Source organism: Dipteris shenzhenensis, chromosome 3 (genome assembly GCF_047967505.1).
Source record: "Dipteris shenzhenensis isolate YYH24624 ecotype China chromosome 3, Dip_SZ_1.0, whole genome shotgun sequence".
NCBI lineage: Eukaryota > Viridiplantae > Streptophyta > Polypodiopsida > Gleicheniales > Dipteridaceae > Dipteris > Dipteris shenzhenensis.
The window spans coordinates 10,454,844-10,466,089 of NC_141598.1; the positions used below are offsets into that span (position 1 = coordinate 10,454,844).

General features: G+C 44.7%; 1 protein-coding gene across 2 annotated transcripts in view; it reads left to right on the plus strand.

Annotated features, from left to right (window-relative positions):
• The window catches only part of GALK (Mevalonate/galactokinase family protein), a 30,681-nt gene extending 19,730 nt beyond the window's left edge, over positions 1-10,951 (plus strand). Inside the window, exons 7-13 of one of the 2 annotated variants that reach the window (XM_087373093.1) lie at positions 8,164-8,349; positions 9,310-9,444; positions 9,537-9,671; positions 9,790-9,860; positions 9,986-10,063; positions 10,188-10,329; positions 10,490-10,951. In XM_087373093.1, coding sequence (XP_087229219.1) covers positions 8,164-8,349; positions 9,310-9,444; positions 9,537-9,671; positions 9,790-9,860; positions 9,986-10,063; positions 10,188-10,329; positions 10,490-10,600 — 858 coding nt within the window. In that variant the 3' untranslated portion in view covers positions 10,601-10,951. The remainder of the gene's footprint in view (positions 1-8,163; positions 8,350-9,309; positions 9,445-9,536; positions 9,672-9,789; positions 9,861-9,985; positions 10,064-10,187; positions 10,330-10,489) is intronic. The other variant, XM_087373094.1, reaches the window with a different exon arrangement.
• The last annotated feature ends 295 nt before the right edge of the window (positions 10,952-11,246 follow it).

Genomic DNA, 11,246 nt, shown 5'->3' on the forward strand with positions numbered 1-11,246 from the left:
AGAGTGGCCGCACCCTGCTCCAGCCTCTGGCGCACCTCCCTGCCTGGCCGAAATCCCTTCCAGCCATGGTGCACCTCTCAGCCACTCGCACCAGCGTCACCTACCTCTACGCAGCCCTGACCAGCAAACGAAAACTCCTCGCCTGCCACTCAGCTCTTCTCACGCCTCTCCTACCTTCATCTCCACTCTCTCCTAGCTACGCCTCAACCCTCTCTCACTTATCCCTTCAACAATTCTGAAATCAAGACTCTCCTTCTCCTACCTTTTCCCTACATCCTGACCACATCCGATAACCCATGAACCAACAAGATCTTGTAGCAGCAAATTTCGAAATTAGGGCATACCTGGAGGAAGAAATCGTCCAAAGTTTTCGCATCAGAAGTTCCTACCTCAGGAGTTGGCTCTGATACCAACTGACACATCCCAGCACTCCTAAAACCTCTGACCTGCAAACAAACACACACAACGTGAGAAACTGAGCAGGCTGCTCACCACCCAACCATGACATCTACAGGATGTGATCCCGATTCAGGAGATGTCCCCTCCGAGCCACGAGCTGAGCTACTGGCCCGAACTCCCAATCAGATCCAAACCAGCCTGGTGTCCCATACCACCAGGTGGTGCTGTGAAGCCTGGGATCTGCTACTGGGCCTTGGGCTACGCTAAGATGCAGGCGCGCGTCCGCGACTCAATCCAGGATCAGACCTAGCACCTGGGAACGAAACTTGCTCCCATCGGCTCCCTGAGAACTGAACCCCTGGGCCCCTTTTATAGACTCGGGCCCCAAGCGCCAAAAATAGCGAAGACCTCTAACTGGTTCGTACCCTTGCCACTCAACCCGAGAATCAAGCCTGCCTAGCTCTAAGCCTCCCCAGGCTACCTGAGCTAGTCTTGTGTACCCAGTACACGTCAGATACCAATCCGTGCACATGACATCTTACCTACCAGAGCAGCCTCATTTTGAAGATGGCGGATTTTTGCAGCCTCCCTCTTGTTGGCTGAAGTCAATTTTCGAGCTTTCTTCGCGACAATTCTCCTCCCCTTGATGCTCTTTGTTGCTGGCATGCTTCCTGGACCTGGATGCCTCCATTCTGGGCCACTTTTGGAGCTTTTCTCGTTCTTCACGACAAAAGTCTTCCTTTCTTGATTTTGAAGCCATGTTCTTGGACGCCTCTCTTCCTGCTCCTGCTTGGTGCAAGGCACACTGAAAACGGAGTTGTTGGTGGGCTGGAATCACCATTCTAGTGGTCGCAATTATGGCGGATCTGTTTCAGCTTGCTGAACCCTCTCTTTCTTGATCTTTTCTGGTGCTGGAAGTCACTCATAGGCAGCTCCCTCCTACCAGAGTTTGGTGTTTGCTATTCAACCTACTTCTGGAGCTGTTCTGGGCTGAAACAGGCTCTTTCTGTTGGCTGGATTCTCATCTTCTCTTTCTACTCTATGCTACTGCCATTCTTACTGAGTTTCTGCAAGGTCGGATGCCCTGCCGTTGGCCTGGGAGAGGATTGGGGCACTGGTTGTGATACTCTCTTCCTGGGAGTGCAGTGGCTAGCCTTGGGCTCAGTAATGAATGCATTTCTTGGCATGCTGTCAAGTTGTTCTACTTGTGCTATGTATGACTACTGAAAGGAACCAAGAGAATAGCATTGGGAGTTGGACACTAGCACAGCCACGGGTTGCCATTGTACTGGGTTGCACTTGCGGGTGAGCTCTTGAAGGGAGCCCCTTTGTATTTGAGCGAACCAATAATTAAATAAATACCGCAAGGGGCGCGAAGTGTTGCGGCCAACATGTTGTTGGAGATATCATAGTCAAAGAGTGTGTTAGTGTGTAGTACTAGGTGATCTAGTACTAGTTTATGCGTGTGAGTCTTGTGTGAGTGCCATGTGTCATCATGGGACTTATCCCATATGCACTAGGTGCTAGAGTGTGTGTGAGTAGCCTACATAAGGCTTGTACTTCACTTGTCTTGTCATACTTGATGAATGAATGAGAGCCTTTCATTATGTCTTCATTGGAGCATCATTTCCTCACACCCTAACTCTCTCTCTCTCTCTCTCTCTCTCTCTCTTCACCATGTTTCTAACATGGTATCAGAGCCACTTAGCCCTGCCATAGCTAAATCTGCTCAGCTGTCCTATTTTCACCTCTGCTGCCTTCTCTTTTCTGCTGGCTCATGCCGCATTTGAAGGTCAACCTGGGTAAAACCAAGCTCATGATCTTCAATACATCTCGAGCCATCATGCGTCAGGAGTAGTTCACATTTGATGGGTCACCTTTGGAGATTGTTTCATCATACACTTATCTTGGGGTTATCTTTTCCAGACCCAGCTTCACTATGAGACCCGCGATGCAAGCACGCTTGAGCAAAGGGTATGCTTCATTGGCCAGACTAGAGAGGCAGTGCTTCCGCTCGCACTTTCAGGATCCACGCACCAAGGGGTTGCTTTTTGACTCCTTGGTTCGTCCAGTGGGGATGTACGGCAGTCCTTGTTGGGGACCAGACTTGTCGGATACAGAGTGGGCCCGTGTGGAGCGGCTATAGGTTCTCATGTTGTCACGGATGATTCGTGGTAAGCCATCCGTTCCTCACCAAATCATTCAGGCTGAGTTTGGGTCACCCCCTTTACAGTTAGATGCTACATTTCAGGTCATCACGTATTTGTACCGAGTTAGGGAATATGGGGATTACACCTCGAGGCGTAGCAGGCTACCATGGATAGCTCTATCCTCTTCTATGGTACTTGTAGTAGGAGGGGACTAGAGGTGCTAGTATGCACGTACAGAGAGATGGTTTGAGTAACTGGGGCTCCACATGGATAGACTACCTCCCTTCCAATATAGCATGGATGCTCCGTTTTCTCCCCTTCTATCACACGAGGTCAACCAGGTTATCCGTGAGGATCTACTATAGCTACACACATTTCGGACCTGGTTGGGACCGAGTGAACTCCCAGTGAAGCTTAGCTTCTATCTGTACCAAGTTAGGGAATATGGGGATTACACCTCGGGGTGTAGCAAGCTACCATGGATAGCTCTATCCTCTTCTATGGCACTTGCAGTAGGAGGGGACCAGAGGTGCTGGTATGCACGTACAGAGAGATGGTTTTAGCGATTGGAGCTTCACATGGATAGACTACCTCCCTTCCAGTACAGCATGGATGCTCCGTTTTCTCCCCTCCTATCACACGAGGTCAACCAGGTTATCCGTGAGGATCTACTATAGCTACATACATTTCGGACTTGGTTGGGACCGAGTGAACTCCCAGTGAAGCTTAGCTTCTACAGAGATTACTTCTTACATATCACAGTGGAGGGTTTCATTGACCCACCAAGATACACGCAGATTCACCTACCCCACTCGTTGAGGATCTCTCTTGGGCAGTTTCGGGTCTCTTCACACAGACTTCGCATCGAGAGCGGCAAAGCAGAGCAACTACCCAGGGAGAGGTGCATACGCACATTGTGTGACATGCAAGAGGTTGAGACAGAGGAGGATTTCATCTTCAGGTGTCCTGTTTACTATGAGATCCGAGGGCATTTCCATTGCCTCTTCAGGGATAGTTATGGGATTTTGGCCCGTTTTCTCTCCTACCCAGACCAGTGGTGTTTGGCAGGTTTCATTCATGAGGCACTTAGACACCGCGAGAGGATACTCCGAGCACGGAGACATGAGCATACTTCTTCTCTTCTGATCCCTCTCAGAGCTCTATCACGGAGTTCTTTCAGCTAGATCACATGGACCCCCACGAGACGAGGCCTCGACATGGCCGTGACTCGGAGTCTGTGACTCGATAGCTCAGATAGAGGGTCGACACACAGATCACACTTGGAGACATCCCCTCCTTGTTTAGAGTCGGAGCTCGATCGACGGGGGTCACAGTAGCCCTGGTCAGACACAGAGCTACGACCAAGAGACGTGGCAAGATCGCACCTCTGAGTGGCCGACAACATCCTATTACCGACTTCATGCCTCCACTGCCTCATCCATCCTGATATCTTGCTACTGTCAATGATGATGATGATATTGATGATGATGCTGAGATGGATATATAGTCGACCATCGACATGACTATGTTGTACTTAGGACTTAATACTCCCATTCTGCATTTTTGCATTTTGCATTGGTATGGATGCTCGTTTAGTAGCTCCACTACCACAGCTTGTTGTATCAGGATTTTGAGAGTCTCATAGACCCATCGGTCTTCCGAAGACTTTAATAAACTTTCTTTCTTTCTTTCTTTCACACCCTAACTCTCTGTCTCTCTCCCTTCACCATGTTTCTAACACAGGTGTCACTCTTCATGTTTTTTAGTAGGGGCATTCTAGCCTCCCTTGTCTTAAATGGTTCAATGATGCTATTTAGTGAAGCTATATGCTCTGAGTTTTTCTTGTGGACAATGGCAATGTTTCAAGTTGGCTGTATTTCAGATTTGTGAGATAGTAGAGTCAGTTACACTGCCCTTTGTCGATCAAAGACCGGTTACAAAAAACTTCAGATTTGGATTTCAAGCCAAAAATCCAAGTATATTTGGGGAAGTCATTAATGAAGGTGACAAAATAGTAAAATCCCCCAAGAGCTGCAACCCGCATGGGTTCACAAACATCACTATGAATCAATACAGCTTACGAGAGGCACCAACTCTCCCATCCTCAGGAAATGCAGAGCGGTGCATTTTTCCAAGCAAGCATGCTTCACAGACATGCTTTGAAGGCATATACATTTTAGGAAGATCAACAACCATACCATCCTTATGTAACTTCACTAGAGCCGGACAACCAGAAACTGCAAGGACATACTCCTCCTTTTTCTTTTCAGATGGAATTCTCTTCCTGCACTCAGAAATATCATGCTCAGGTTTCTTGCAATAGTTGCATCTCTTTTTCTTTTTCTTCTCCCTAGGAAGAAGAGGCATCATGGGAGTGACCAGCATGTGTATGAGGGAACTTACCAACTGAAACCTTGCCTTTGTCCTTGTTTTTATGCTGTGTAGCAAAGGCTTGATCACTAACCACAGACGCATTTCCATTTGCACGGCTTTGTTCCTCTTGTAGTAAGAGGGCAACCAGCTGGTCAAAGGAATAATGATTGGCATTGCCACCTGCAACCAATCTCAAAGTAGTAGCATAGCCCTGGTAGTGGTCAGGCAACCCATCAAGGGTATTAGAAACAAGATGAGAATCAGGAACCACCTCATCAGTGTTGGCCAAGTGCTCTTTCAAATCCTTCACATTGGTAAGATAGGCATCCATATTACCCACCCATCAAGCTTTAAATCCTTCAATTGCTTGCAGAGATAGGCAACGCTCGCCTCATTCCGCACCTAATATAAGGATGCAAGCTAACCCCATGCTTGCTTAGCTGTCTTGCATGACCGGATATGAGGGATATTGACCCTTTTCACTATAATAGCAATCGGCATCACGTCCATCCCACTGAATATGCTCCTGAGTAGGAGGCAAAGTACCTGTAGTGGAAGATGCAGCTGCACCAGAAGTAGCATTACCAAAAGCAGCAGGTTGAGTAGGCCTGATTGCCTGAAACAATATTTGACAGATTCTGGCAACCAAAACATGCCCCATCATATAGGCCCACATGGGGTAGTTTGTGCCATAAAGCTTGTCCTCAGCCTCAAGCATCCTAAACAAATCATCCTTACTGCTAGCCGTAGTGCTGAAATGCAAGGCAAAAGCACCAACTGACAATGCAAAAGAGAGGAGGGCAACTTCTTGAAACCAAAAGGCAAATTTCTGCTCAAGCTTCAAAGCTTTCCACTATAAATGCTTCGCTGTCTCAAGGTGTACTTGCTACAAAAAGATTCCCAAAAGCCTACACGAGGCCTTCCAAGGCAACACGGGGCCTTTCCACAATGCCAATGAAGCAAAGAAAGGACTGTTTTGCAGAAAATGAAAGGAATCAATGTAGTGGAGGCTTACCCAACAATGTAGCCTAAAAATGCAGCAAGGAAAATGCTCCAAATGCGAGCACAAGTAATTACCGTTGGAGGAGAGGTGAAATAGACAGCAAATGGCAATGAAGGGTGCCAAGAGAAAGCTGGACATGAGAAATACAGCAAGAGAATGTGCTCCCACAAGGAGGAGAGCTCCTCAAAATGAGTGGAGAAGGATCCAGTGGAGATAATCTCGCAGCCCGAAGCAAGGAATGGAAAATGGGCTAAAGGAGAGGTCTTCGGATGGCAGTAGCAAGCTCCAAAACCCTGGCACGAGCCTCCAAATGAACAAATCAGTTGAGGAGAGGCTTCAAATGCTGGCACAAAGTCCGATGCAGGTCTGTATAGCAGGCGGTTGCCTTATGTACTTCGTACGGCTGCAATAAATGCTCCGTACACCTTTCAAATGCTCTGTACAGGTCCGAAACTGCAATAAGTGCTGGCGCCTGCAGTCCGTACAGCCCGTACAGATGTCCGTACAGTAGCAGCAGACAATAAATGAGTCTATATAGCCACACATGTGAGGCGGCTAAGCTTCAGCAGGGTGAAAATGCTGCAAAAGTAGGTTTTCATGCGATGGAATTGCTTGGAGAGGGCCTCGGGTGTTCACATGTGTGAAGACAGCTTGGGAATGCTGCTAATGGCTGAGGTTAGGGATCCCCAACCTGCTCTGATACCACTGTAGGCTAGGGCAAGGAATGGAAGCTCAAGAAATGAGGTAATGAAAACTAGGCCTACAAGGCACATACCAAGGAATGAGTGGCACCTATGGTTAGCCCATAGAATGGCCTACAAAAATGTTCTCAGCCTGCATGCCTTCAACTATGCTTGGCTGCTGTTCTACTTTTCACCCCTGTTGGTGATCAACAGGCTGTTGCTAGCTGCCTAGAGCCCTCACAATGGCCTCTGAAACCCCCCTCCAAACTGGGCTGACTGGCGCATTAGGGTTGCCAGCCAAAACAGGGCCAACTAAGGCTGACCCCTCCAGACCTTCGAGGCTAGCTGACCAGCTACTTTTCCTGTCCTATGTAAGGGCCTTGTTTGCTGCTCATTTGTGCTGGTCTTTCCCCAGCCCATCGACCAATTGAATTCATGACAAGGGAGTATTCGAATATTAAATGCATGTGCAGCGTCACCACCAGGGAGCAATTGGATAGTAGTGTATGCGAGATTTGAATTATGACACTGAATCTCATGCTACTACAGTCCCAACGACATGATTGTACTAATTCAACAAACAACATTATACTCAATCTGTTAACCTCAATTCTTTCACAATAGAATTGAAAAACACTTGTGATAAGTGCCATTTCGGATGCAAAACTATTATATGCCCAAATGTGCTTCAAAAATGCTAATTCAATTCGCCTACGTACATTTTTTTAAACAGGTGTGCATTCATGAAAAGAATTACAACATCTACCCAAAAGAGAGGGGGGTGTGGGCTTGAGTGCATTGATTTGGGCTGAAAGCTCAACATGCTGCCAGATCATTCTTTGCCAAGATGTTATTGTGTAGAGATGATAATATGGAAACTGAGGTAGACCCTATTGATATAAATTGTTTATCTATTGGAATCAAAGGGTCACCTCCCCACTTGTCAGCACCCATATGAAGAGGACATGGGGGACCATGACAAGAAGCATGGGTTGGGAAAGAATGGAGCTGCCATGTGGGCAGCATAGATCTGTCCCCTTGAATTAATTTTCAGGACATCCACTTGGGCCACCCAGTCTAGCACATATAGCTGTCTTTGGCAAGGGACAGTTGCGAGTCATGCTCGTGGGTCATTTCCAGTTTTATAATCTTTATCATGGTTCAGTGTCTTATGAATTTAATTCCTTTGCAGTGCTTATAGGCTATTTTCATGCCCTCAGATGCTTATGGTTGTAACTCGCCCAACACTGCAATGTCAATAATTATCAATTCCTGTTACCTGGTTATAGTACATGGGAGACTATTACTTCAATCTAAATATTGGCCAGCCTCAAGCGTAATTTCTGCAATTTCTGGATTATTTCAGCATTATGTGTGTATGCCATACAGGTCTCTTTTTTTTTGAGGGGGGAAGGGGGGAATCGGGAAAACATGGTTGGGATATTAAATGTGTCTTATTTTTTGTAACACAAAGAATTGTTTGGTTGTCAGAATGTTTCTGGTGTCTATGATGTTGACGTATTTGGATTGCTTGTAAATCTGTATTTCTTTGCAGGCAATATCTATCATGGCCAAGATTGGTTTTGCAAATTTGATCGATTTCAATCCCATCCGTGCAAGTGATGTTTTACTGCCTAGTGGTGGTACATTTGTTATTGCCCACTCTTTAGCAGAGTCCAAAAAAGCAGTAACAGCGGCAACTAATTACAATAACCGGGTGGTTGAATGCCGATTGGCAGCTGTAAGAGTTCTATATTTCAGCCTTTATTTCTATTTGAAATATGGCTTTATTTCTTGGCTTTCTTGTCTGAAATAGGATATCTTCTTCACTGTGGTGAATTATTTATGAGCATTTATGCTGCCATTAGTGCTATGATGTCAGGATGCCATTAGTACCGCAGTGCAGTAGTTGCACGGAATTCCTACATCATTCAGCCTATGATTCCAAGAAAATGTGTCCCTGTCAATTTTTCAACATGATAGTGCAGTTTGCCTAAAGCTGGTGCAGATAAGAGGTTAAAATAGTTTTAAGCAGTTTGCAAAAGAAGAAAATTTGGTAACTTAAATGCAAGTTTATTGAATACCTCTGAAATAGTTGCAACGCCATGATATGACTTTCTGTACATGGTAATTTATGGCTGCAATGAAATGCGCATATGATCTACATTTTAGCTTGTTGGACTTGTTTTCATGAACAAATCTCATCTAATCATAAGATTGGTGGTGCAATTTGGAAGTGCCACAAAAAAAATAATGTAGAAGCAGCAAATTTTTTAGCAACCTAGTCTAATCATTGTAAGTTTGGGAAACCCTTTATAGGTGCATTCATAAAAGTGCTCACTCTTACGTATGGACATTAGGGTAATTGTTGTCTATTTGAGTCATACGTTCAAATTAAGATCCCAAATCCTTTTTTGTGCAAGGCAAATATTAGAATGAACTTGATAGTAAGTTCTTCCTTCAGGCTGTTAGCAACTTCTTTTAGGTGTTAGTCATTTTCCCTTTAAATTGGCTGGACAAATTTCATACAGATGCTGCGTGTTATGAGTGCTCATTATGGATGGAATGAGTCCCATTTAGGAATGTTACTGAGTCCGTTATAATACAAATGATCTGGTGAGGACATATGAGGGGCTTTGAATGTTTTCCATGTAATCCAGTGTAACTTTAACGGAAATTCTTTTTTAAAACAAAATTGCAGATTGTGCTTGCTGTAAAGCTGGGAATGCCAGAAAGAGAGGCTATTTCAAAAGTGAATACTTTATCTGATGTAGAAGTACTTTGTGTCTCATTTGCTGCAACTCTGGGCTCTTCTGATCCTGTAGTTGCTCTCGAGGTAAACCATATCACACAGGTGTATTCAAGTTCCTCTCTCTGAGAGACCAAGTCACTGATTGCTAAAGCATTACTGGCTTCATGTGGTTGCAGCATTATTTACATGAAGATCCTTACACTGCAGCAGAAATCGAAGGAATATTGTCCAGTTCTCTTTCCTCAATCATGGCGAATTCAGCATCATCTTTGGCAGTCCTTGCTGCTGCAGAGCAGTTTAAGCTCTATCAGGTCAATTGATTTGCAGCGTAAAGTCTTCTATGGTAGGTGTCCTGTTAAGATGCAATTACGGGGCAGCATCCTAATCCTCGGTTCGGATAACCTGCCATCTTCCTGAAAAACTCTGCAGAGGGCTAAGCATGTGTACTCAGAAGCAAGACGTGTGCATCTGTTCCGGGAAGCTGTTCAGATTGGTGGAAGGTTAGATTGGTTTACATGTTTGTTTTGGCAATTTTCTTGTTGCCATGCTACCGAGGGCTTCTCTCGGAAACCTTAGGCCAAGAATTTCCCACACAGAAACTTACTGTTTTTAAATGGCAAACCAGTGAGAACGAAATTCTTGAGAGACTTGGTAACTTAATGAATGACAGCCATACCAGTTGCAATTTGCTTTATGAATGCAGGTAAGGCATCTGTTTATTTTACGTAAAGCTTTTTCTTCTCCTTTTCTATACACAATGTGGCACAATTTGTATAATTTCTTTGACCACCCTGAGTCTGGTTTACATGTTTTAAACAATATTTCAGCTGCCCTGAACTCGAGGAACTGGTTGGAGTTTGCCGGGCCAGTGGAGCTTTTGGAGCACGGTTGACTGGAGCAGGATGGGGAGGTTGTGTGGTCTCTCTAGTCAAAGAAAATGCTGTGCCATCTTTCATCTTGTCGTTGAAGGTCTGCAACTAATTACAGTGTACACACATGCATATACTATAACATAGTTTTCTAACAGATGGTTTATCAATCAGCTAAATGTCTTGATTACAAAAGCAGAATTGACTAGGAGTTGAAGGGTGAGTCGTCTGACACAACTTACTCTCTTGCCTTTGATCAGGAAGCATTTTATAAATCCCGTATTGAGAAAGGAGTGATAAATCGAAACAATCTGGGCCTATATGTATTTGCTTCAAAGCCTTCAAGTGGTGCAGCCATCCTCAAAATGTAATTCCTGGAGGATAGAAAACTAGTAAGACTGGCATATTATCACCTTATAAGCAGCCAGTTACTGGGTCCATTTTACAAAGGATAATGTGAAACTTGGTGTTAGATTACAGCTGTTTATGTATGCAATTCCTTGAGGCTAAATAGATCAGTCTGTTACAGGTCCATTTTGCAAGGAATAATTGGGAAGGTGGTGTAGGAAGTTTTCAAACTTTGCGTTGCAGCCATGTATATATACAAGTCCTGGGATACAAAAGCCCGAATAGAAAAGTTACTTAAATGATGTTTATGAAAAGGGTGATGTACTTTGTGAATTGAATTTATTTTAATATATCAACACCAGATGCTAGCTTTCGCATAATGAAAATAAAAGCCTAAAGTTATCCATCCAATGCAACGAATTTTTGGTTCCTATGTTGCTGCTGTTTCAAGTAACAGTTTTGCTGCATTGCCCTGTCAGCTACCTTTTCTAAGAATTTTTTGCTTGGAAATGCTCGTTTGGGAGAGACTAAAATGAAATGCTATAGTATTCACAAGCAGCTACAGCATCAATAAAGAGAATGTCGGCTACTTTTTGATTGGCCTTGTGGAGTCTCTTTTGCTTTGTTTTAACGTCTTCAATGATGTTTGCTCTTTGTTATGCTCTTACC